Source organism: Castor canadensis, chromosome 11 (assembly GCF_047511655.1).
Source record: "Castor canadensis chromosome 11, mCasCan1.hap1v2, whole genome shotgun sequence".
Lineage (NCBI taxonomy): Eukaryota > Metazoa > Chordata > Mammalia > Rodentia > Castoridae > Castor > Castor canadensis.
Window position 1 is genome coordinate 104,792,471 of NC_133396.1, and position 9,362 is coordinate 104,801,832.

The 9,362-nt window shown below is 50.5% G+C and overlaps 1 protein-coding gene across 1 annotated transcript; it reads left to right on the forward strand.

Annotated features, from left to right (window-relative positions):
* The first annotated feature begins 474 nt into the window (after positions 1-474).
* Positions 475-5,232, forward strand: Crabp2 (cellular retinoic acid binding protein 2). Its single transcript, XM_020163394.2, has 4 exons — positions 475-697; positions 3,867-4,045; positions 4,259-4,375; positions 4,773-5,232. Exons 1-4 carry the CDS (start codon positions 628-630, stop codon positions 4,821-4,823), a joined length of 417 nt encoding a protein of 138 aa, XP_020018983.1. The 5' UTR covers positions 475-627; the 3' UTR covers positions 4,824-5,232.
* The last annotated feature ends 4,130 nt before the right edge of the window (positions 5,233-9,362 follow it).

A 9,362-nucleotide genomic window follows, 5' to 3' on the forward strand; every position in this document is an offset into this window, starting at 1 on the left:
CTCTCGTGGAGTCAGAACTCGCTGCCCGTTTTGCTTTTGTTTTTGCAGTTCCAGCTCAAGATCTGGGGTTCACCCTCTAGTCGGGTCGCCAGATGTCTGGCGCCAGGGAGTCCAGTACATCGAGTCAGGTTGGGGACAGATAGGGAATTGGCGAAACGTAACCCTGTGGCTCGCCCTGCAGGACACGAGTCCCGTGCATCTGCGCCCCAGGCCTGGCGCCCCCCTCCTCTCGCCAAAGGCGCAATTAGAGTGCTCTCCTTCCATTCAAATCTACACCCTTCCTACCGCGAAAGAAGGCTGTCTCGGCCCCCAGAGAACTCTGAACTCACGAGGCTAGAAATAGCTTGGTGGGGGGCAGGACCCGGGTTAGTGTCAGGGTCCCCCAGGTGGGGTGGGAAGGCGGAGCGCGAGGCGGGGCCACCTCATTCCTCAACAGGGGCGGGCCGGTGCTTGGCATAAAAGCTGCTTGCGCGGGAGCCCAAGCCAGTTTTGGGGTTGCCCTCCAACGTATCTTGCTTCTCGAATCTCAGTATCCCACAAAGGCGGCAGCAACCTTTTAACTAAAGGACTCAGTGTCCAGTAATCTAGCCGAGAAATCTAAGGGGACAGCCTTGCCGCACCGCCACCATGCCCAACTTCTCTGGCAACTGGAAGATGATTAAGTCGGAAAACTTCGAGGATTTGCTCTTAGAGCTGGGTAAGGAGGTTTTCGAGCTCCTGGGAGGGGAAAGGGATACCGAAATCTTCCGAGGTGGGAAGGTAAGAACAAGAAAGAAAAAGAGGTCAAAATTAGGGTGTGGGAGCTTGCATCCCCCAAAAAAGAGTCAAGCTGGGCACCTAGGTCCCTAGGCACTGGACTGGGACGCCTAAATCCAGCTTTCTCTAGTGGGACGCCCACCAGTGCCAGCTCCAGTGGTGACTCAGATTCTGCGAATCAAGTAGAAACCAGAAGCACGAGGTTGGTCTCTGGAGCGGGGTGGCTAGCCTCCGTGCTTGGACCCGCTGACCAAGGGGACCTGGCTCTCCGCAACTTAGACGCTGCCGCTGAACAAGCCGCGTCTAGCCTTGGCCCTAAGGAGAAATTCCAACCTCTATCCCCATCCTTCCCCCACCCCGCACCCCTCTTAGCAACCCAAATCCGGGGACAGGTTCATTACCCCTCTAAGCCCCAGCACCCCACCGACCCTCTCTTTCCCCCTTCTTCGCTTTCCATTCTGTTCTCAACATCCCACCCAACCCCTATCTGTAAGACAAATATTTTCCTATAATAAGCAGCTCCAAAGTCCTAAAATCGCTCTGGATAATTATCACTTTCTTGGATTTCAACAATTGTCTTTGTGTGAAACCCCAATCCCCCATTTCCGAAAGTCTCCCTCTCTTGCTACAGACCAGCTGCAATCCAGCTGGCTGTGTTGGTCAATGGTGGGGGAAGCTGAATCCATCCAGAATGTGTTTCCAACTTTCTCTCTTCTAACTGTTTCCGCCCACCTTCTGCTGCCTCCTTGGGTGGTACTGGGCTAGCGGGTCTGGGGAGACATCTGGGAAGAGATGGAAGTTAAAGACCTCACCAAATGGGAAGAGCCCCAGGGGCCAAGCCTAAAGGTAAGCATACCTTTCTGGATTGAGCAGGGACACTGGATGCCCTGGAGATACCTATGAAGAGAGAATATAGATGTGAGTCTGGACCTCAGAAAGAGTACCGCGAGGAGAGCAGGGATTTTCATCGTTTCTTGCTGTTAGTTCTTCCTACCATCTAACCGTAATACTTCTTATAGTTATGAGTCTTTCTTGTTCTACCCTTGCTGAAATGAAAGATCAAAGGATAGAAATTTTCCTTTTAGGAAATCTATTACCACTCCCTTCTCCATCTGCTCTGGATTCTGGCCCCCTTCCCTAGTGGATGATGTGGAGGCCTGGCACACCCCCAGGACCCAGCTGGCGAGTAAGATCCATCCCTGATGTCTGTCCTCAAGCTGTTTGTCCTCCCCACAGGGTCTCTCAGAGCCACGTGCCCTCCTCAGGCCCTGCTAGGGGGCAGATTGAAAACAGACCTGCTGGACAAATACTGTCCTGAGTTAGCCAAGGTCAGCTGAGCCAGGCCTCCAGCTCCACAGGCACCAGGGACTAGCTGGAGGAATGTGTCCTCTGAACTCAGCCTTGCCTCTGCACTCTGCTCAGTCCTTTCTTACCCCTCGTCCTATTCAAGGGTCCATCTCCTGGTGGTGGATGCTAAGGTAGCGGGAGGATATTTATCCTTTCTGGTATGGTGGTCATGGCTCACACAATAGATGCTGTTACTCTAACAGGAAAAATTGATGTTAAATGGCAGGATGGCCTTCCCAGATAGCAACAGAGAGTGAAGTGTTCTCTTTGTCCAAGAAGGTAAGGTAGAGTGTCTCTTCTACAAAGTCAGTTGGACCTGAGAACCTCAGTCACTTCTCCCTGGACCCAGGAGATCAAGAGCCAAGAAGTAGGGCTCTAGCATCCTGAGGGGCAGGACTTCCTTTCTCCCTCTCCCTTTTGTTTGGAATAGGGTGAATATGCTTGGAATAGGGTGAATCTGCTGAGGGAAATGAGAGTTTGTTTCTCTAGGAACCCAAGACTGGAGAGGCCCAGGAATTTGGCCAGCTTGGCCCTCTTGTTCCCTATTGCATCCTGCAGGGCTCTACTCCATCCATCCAGGCCAGGAGAGGTTGGTGGAGCTTAGACCTGGCCTGTCCAGAGGTGCTCCTGCTTGTTCCTCCTCCTATGAGAGGGGTGCCCCCTCCTGTCTCCCTACCTTCTTCATAACTGGGAGCAGAGAAGGGTACAAGCTGGGAAAAAAACACAGGGGAACATAGAGAGTGAATCCACAGAGGTTGAATGAGAAGACCTGGCCACCTGACCTGGTGAGAGAGAGACATCAGGGTGGAGGGAGGGGACAGTGTCCCCTTCTGTCCCCTATTCTCAGGGCAGGATGGAGTTCCCTTGAGAGGAGAAAGGCATGGGAACCTTCCAGGAGGGCCAGTGAGCAGGAGTCTGATGCAAGGAATGTTATCTGAGCCCCAGCTCTGGCTTTTTCTTCATTTTCCTTATATCAGTAAAAATAATAACAACAATGACAATAGTTATCTTAAGTTTGACGAAGCTTCTATTTCCATTTTACAGTTGAGGAATATGAGGCTCAGAGAGGTTAAGCCATTTGCCCAGGGTCATCCAGGTGGAAAGGGGATTGAGCCAGGAAAAAATCACAGCCTAATGGATCTGACTCCAGAGCCTCTGACTTCCCCAGCCTTCCGGCCATATTCTATAGAGAGAAACAACTGCCCTGTCTCTTCTGCTCAGAATCCTGCTCTTTGTTTTGGGGAGGGAAGGAGGCCAGGCAAATAAAGATCTGCTTAGTACCAGACAAGGTGCCATAGCTAGGGCAGAGAGGGAGTGGCCCCTTCACAGGTCTGCCCTGCACATGGGCATAGGGGAAGACTGGTGACTCTGATGAGTCCACCCCAACAGAAGTCTCAAGCCAGTGTAGAAGAAAGGCCAGAATGAAGTAAGCAGAGCTACTATGAGCCTGTAGCTGGACACTTACTGGGTGGGAACATAGGGAAGTTGCCCCTGAGAATTCTGGAAGTGAAGAGTTGGGACTTGGTGAGCCCTTTCCACCTGCTGACTCAACAAGGTGGGGCCATAGCCAGGAGCAGGTCTTCCAGGGGCAGGGCTCTTTGCCCCTCCTCCCTAAACCTATCACCTTTCACCACCTATATCTCCTTCAAGGTACCTCCTGTCATCCACTCTCCCTCCCTCACATACATCAAGGCACAGGTAGATTGCTTCAGCTGTCTCCTCTGCAGGGTGTGAGACAGGTGCCCCCTCCCCTGTCCCTGCAGGGGTGAATATCATGCTGAGGAAGATCGCTGTGGCTGCAGCATCCAAGCCAGCAGTGGAGATCAAACAGGAAGCAGACACTTTCTACATCAAAACTTCTACTGTGGTGCGCACCACAGAGATTAACTTCAAGATCGGAGAGGAGTTTGAAGAACAAACTGTGGATGGGAGACCCTGTAAGGTAAGTCCAGGAAGGGGCCCTCCAGGTCGCAGCATCTACTGCCCTGACTCTCAACATGTCACTCTCAGCCAGCTTTCCTAGCTGTGTCCCTTCATTCCCTATGGAAAAGTTCCTAGGGAATGCTGGGAGTTAGAAAGGGCATCTGTCCCTTTTCTCTCTCACTGCATGGCCACTGCAATGGGCCCAGCTCACTTGGCCACCTGTCCCTTGCAGAGCCTGGTGAAATGGGAGAGTGAGAACAAGATGGCCTGTGAGCAGAGGCTTCTGAAGGGAGAGGGCCCCAAGACCTCCTGGACCAGAGAACTGACCAATGACGGAGAGTTGATCTTGGTGAGTCCAGCCCCCTCCAAACCACTAGCAAACCCCTGCTACCTCCATCCTTCTCTGGGAGGTTCCAGGGTACAGAAGGCTCCAGAACAACCATGCTGGTCTCTTCACCCTCCTGATGGGGCTGCTTGTACAGGAATATACTATTGTCTTCCCACCCATTGTGAATTAGAAATGATGCTCTCACCCCTTTTATGTGGAGCAAAGACGTATTCCGAGGGGCTCCATTGTTCTCCAGGGGGGTCTCCCTGGCTCGGAGAGGAGGGTGGGCTTCTGTTTGATTGCCATCTCCCTCTAGTGAGGCCTGGGCATTCTGGGACCAGCTAGAAGCCAAGAGGGTATCTCTAAAGCCAAGGAGCCCAGGCACCCCACAGGCTGACAATTACTTCTGTCCTTCCAGACCATGACAGCTAACGACGTTGTGTGCACCAGGGTCTACGTCCGAGAGTGAGTGGCTGTGGGTCCAAGAGTTGCCTGAGTCCACTGCCCCTCCCCCTCCCACATTCCCCTGCTTCATGGCCCCAGGGGCCACCACCCTGCCCCCTCTCCCAGTAGGTTAGCACTTCCCTTACCCCATCACTCCTGAGGGCTGCTGGGACGCCTCTTGTAGGGTCTTTTGTTCTTTGACCCCTTCCCCTCTCTACGACAACAGAGAGGAATGGATTGCAAGAACCCAGACCACCCCTTCCACCATCACTACCCCCCTTCCACACAGGTCAGCAGTCCAGCCCCACACCAGTCCAGAGCAGGGAGGCCCTGAGTGAGAAAGACCATCTCTCTGGCTTCTACTCCTTGTCCCTGTAGCCTATGGTATAGAATATTTATTTGTTAATTTTATTAAAATGCTTAAAAAAATAAAACCTGGCTCTGGCTCATTGGGCAGGGTTAGATAAGCCGACTGAGCTCAGCCTTGCCTCAGTGAAAGGGCTACTGTTTCAGCAACTGAGCTAGGGTCTGAGTCATACAGCAGGGAGCGGAAAGTGACCTCCTCACCCTCCGACTAGCACCTCTTCATTTGTGCTGAATCCATCAGTATCACCTCCACTCTTCTCCTCCAGCCCTGGTCCCCTGAGCTGGCTTCCCAGGTCAGCATGGCCTCCTCCTCCTGCCCCTTAGCCGGGGTGCTGGGCTGTGGAGAGTCAACTCCACCTCCTCTTCCAGTGTCTTCCCTGGTGGTGACACAGATTCCTCCTCTTCCAGTTGTCCCTTCTCTCTCCCAGCCTCAATCCATGGACTTCCCCAGGCCTGGCTGTGGTGTCCCACATATTCCAAATGAACTCATCAATACCCACAGGCTGGCCTTGCTCCTGCCTGGGTCTCTCGGCAACAGTCTCCTCCTGCCTGGTAGCACCCCGTGTTTACCACCCCTTCTTCCCTGCCCCCACACCTTCCACATGTCCTTTCTAACCCTGGCTTCCAGATCTTCCAGGTTCCTTGGGTCCTGCCATCCTCCCCCAAGCCTCCACACTCATCTCTACCAAGTCTCTCTAAATTCCATCATCATCTCTCTCAAACTCTCCCCACCTGCCCCAGGCCACTGTCCTAGACCAGACCGTAGTGCTCACTGATTTTAAACAGCAGTAACTTCTAACTTCTTTGTCATGGTATGACAGAGTGAAATGAGCACAGGTGTGGGAATAAAAAGGGTTCAAATCCTGGTTCTGCCATTAATGAGTTGTGTGACCTCAAGCAGATTACTGAGCTTCTCTGAGCCTCAGTTAAAAAAAAAAAAACAAAATTGGGGTGAAGAACTGGTGGCTTATGCCTCTAATCCTAGCTATTTGGGAGGCAGAGATCAGGAAAATCTCAGTTTGAGGCCAGCCTAGGCTAATAGTTCCTGAGACCCTATCTCAAAAATACCCAACATAAAAAAGGACTGGTGGGAAAAAAAAAAAAAGGACTGGTGGAGTGGCTTAAGTGGTGGAGCACCTGCTTAGCAAGCATAAGGCCCTGAGTTCAAATCCCATTACCACCAAAAAAAACCCTACAAAGCTGGGGCTGGGGATGTATCTCAGTGGTAGAGCACTTAGTTGCCTAGTGTGTGTGAGGCCATAGGTTCCATCCCTAACACCAAAGCAAACAAAGAGAATCCCAAAAGTAAGTTTTGTTTTGTTTTGTTTTGTTTTATTTGCGGTACTGGGGCTTGAACTCAGGGCCTACACCTTGAACCACTCTACCAGCCATTTTTTGTGAAGAGTTTTTTCAAGATAGGGTCTCCCAGAACTATTTGGCCAGGCTGGTTTCGAACCACAATCTTCCTGATGTCTGCCATCTGAGTAGCTAGGATTACAGGCATGAGCCATCGGTGCCCAGCCTCCAAAATAACATAATTTAATGGTTTATGGACTAGTAAATTCTAGCTTCAGGTGTGGCTGAATCCAGAGCTTCAAAGATGGTCACCAATGTCTCCTTGTTCCTGCATCCTGCTCACCTGTGTTTCTTTCGTGGACTGACTACATTCAATCCTGTCACATAGAAGTTCTCTCCAAGTTAAAATCAGCCTCAGGTACACCAAGTTTAAAAAGTTACAGCTTGAAGGGCTAAAATGTAGCTCAGTGGTATAGCACTTTCCTAGCATGTGCAAGACACTGAGTTTGATCCCAGGACCCCTGGGGAGATCCAAAAAAGAAGAGAGGCCCTTTAGGATTCAAATCATCAACATTCTGAGACTCAGTTTGGTCCTGTGGGTATCAAATCACTATTCCTTGAACTAGTTGCTGTTCTCAGGGCAAGGTGCCCAGTAATGGACCAGGGTTGAGCCTTGTGTCACACCCATGGCCAAGGAATAGGTGAGGCACTGTGACAATTCCTCTAGAAACCCAAGGGATAAGAAAGGACAATTTTTCACTAAAGAAGGTCACCATGAATATAAATAGCATATATACATACAGATAACATCTACCTCACAAAGTTGTCGTAAGACTAAAATAAAATAAATCTTATGTAGCACTTAGAAATAGGAAGCCCTAAAAAAAAATGATGGTTCATCCAGGTACAGTGGTGTACACCTGTAGTCTGAGCTACTCAAAAGCCTGAAGCAGGAGGGTCTCTTGAGCCCAGAAACATAGTGAAAGCTTATCTAAAAATTAAAAAATAAATTTAAGAAATGATGGCTCTACTTCTCTGATTTACTCTGCACAATTCTGCTAGGAGAATCCTTTGAAAACATAACTTTTATCATGTTGGTACCCTGGCTGTGGATGTGTGCAACTCAGTCTTAGAGAACATGCCTAGCAACCACAAGGCCATCGGTCCCATCCCCAGGACCCAAAATATAAACTGAAATGAAAAATGAAACAACAAAGAAAGAAAAGGAAAAAAAAAGAAACAATGCCAAAATAAAAATTCACCTTAGCTACCTTTTTAACCTCCAGAATAAAGTCTAATCTGGTATTGGAGACCCTTTAAGAGGCAGCCCCTACAGCTTGCTGTATTTTGCTCCTTCGAGAAAGTCGTCCACCTTCTCTGCCCACTGACATTCAGTGCTTCTCCAAAGCTTAGATCCCTGCACAGCTTAAAGCAGCCTCTCTGTCAGTCAGTGCCGACAGTCAGTGGTCATGCTTCATGGCTTCTGTGGCAGGTGAGCCTCCTCTCCTTGTAAGGTCAGAGTGCCCTGAGGCCAAGGCCTCCTGCTTCTGCAGGAGAGGTCACACCTGCAAAGGGCAGAGGGCCAGGGCCAGAGAGAGAGAGAGAGAGAGGGGAGAGCCCTCTCTGAGTGTGGGGTAGGGAGAGGAAAGAGGTGCCAGAAGAGGAGGTGTTTAGAGGACTTTGGAACTAAAAAGCAGGGAGAAAGTGCCCTAGGCAGGCAGAGGGAGCCACACAGGGTAAAGGCCCTGAGGCAGAGAAGCACTTGGAGCTCACCAAGGTAAGGTCCTGTGACAGAGGTGCTGTGAGGTTGAATGGGTTGTCAGGGCCAGGTCATGCAGAACCTGAAGGCTACACTAAGTATTATTTTATTCTAAGAGCAATGAGACGCCATCAAGGTTTTTGGTTTTTGGTTTTGGTTTTTGGAGGGGATGGTATTCCATTAGTGTTCCTATGGCTGCCAGAGATGGACTGGAAAAAAAGAGAGGAGTTGTGGCAGGAGAGTGGTAGGATGCCTGGGCAGAGGGTAGAGAGAAATGGCAGAGAGTGCAGTCTTTTTCCTATGCCTGATGCATAGATGGGAGGAAATGACAGAAAAGAGGGTGTTGAAAATGGTCTTGGGACTTCTGGCTTTGGTCACTGTGTGGCTGGTGGTAGTGCTGTTTTCAGAAATGGAAAAATGAATCCTGCTGGGCTGGCTGCCGAGGATCTTCTGCATGCTAATTTTTCTTCTCCTTCTCCTTCTTTCTTCCTTCTTTTTTTTGTATACTGGTTTCTTGTTTGAATCCAGAAGCACTCAGTTCCTCCACCTGAGCTATGACTTCCTCTCTTTCCATGTCACCTCTCTCCACCTCACTCATCCTTGATCCTCACTCCTACCTGATCCTCATCCAGGCTGCCTCCTCCTTCCCTCCTTATCCTGGCTCCCTATCCACCCTCCCCAGCTTTGGGTTCTGGAACTCTGTTGATTTGTCTGGAGCATCTGCTTTTCTTTCTCTGCCTACTGTCTCTTTCTGGAACAAAGTTGCTGAGAAAGGCAAAAAGAGGAAGTCTCTTTTTCCTGGGAGGTATCCCTTGGTCAGACTGGAGGCTTCCTAAAGACAGAGGCTATGTTTCCTCTCTCAAGATTGGGGCTTGCTGAGAGCAGAGCCAGAGTTGGTCCTTTTTCCTCCTACCCTGGGCTCTGCTTCTCCAGGACTTTCCTGCCTGCCAGCCTGGGGTGACAGGAAAGTTATAGTCAAGAATGGGGAGATTGGATCAGGGAGGAACCACTTCATCCTGCTGGTCCAGTCTGGAACAACCCTGAGAAAGTCCCTCCAGCTTTCACCTGGAGGGTGAGGACCGCCCTTAGGAGGTCCTCTTGGGCTCCTCTTCCCGTTAACTGAGCCTTTCTTACTCAGCACTT

Excerpts from the sequence above, each read along its gene's own strand:
- Crabp2 (XM_020163394.2), top strand. The coding sequence starts at position 628 with ATGCCCAACTTCTCTGGCAACTGGAAGATGATTAAGTCGGAAAACTTC. Across the intron at positions 698-3,866 it reads GGATTTGCTCTTAGAGCTGG|GGGTGAATATCATGCTGAGG; the intron begins GTAAGGAGGTTT and ends CTGTCCCTGCAG. Across the intron at positions 4,046-4,258 it reads TGGATGGGAGACCCTGTAAG|AGCCTGGTGAAATGGGAGAG; the intron begins GTAAGTCCAGGA and ends TGTCCCTTGCAG.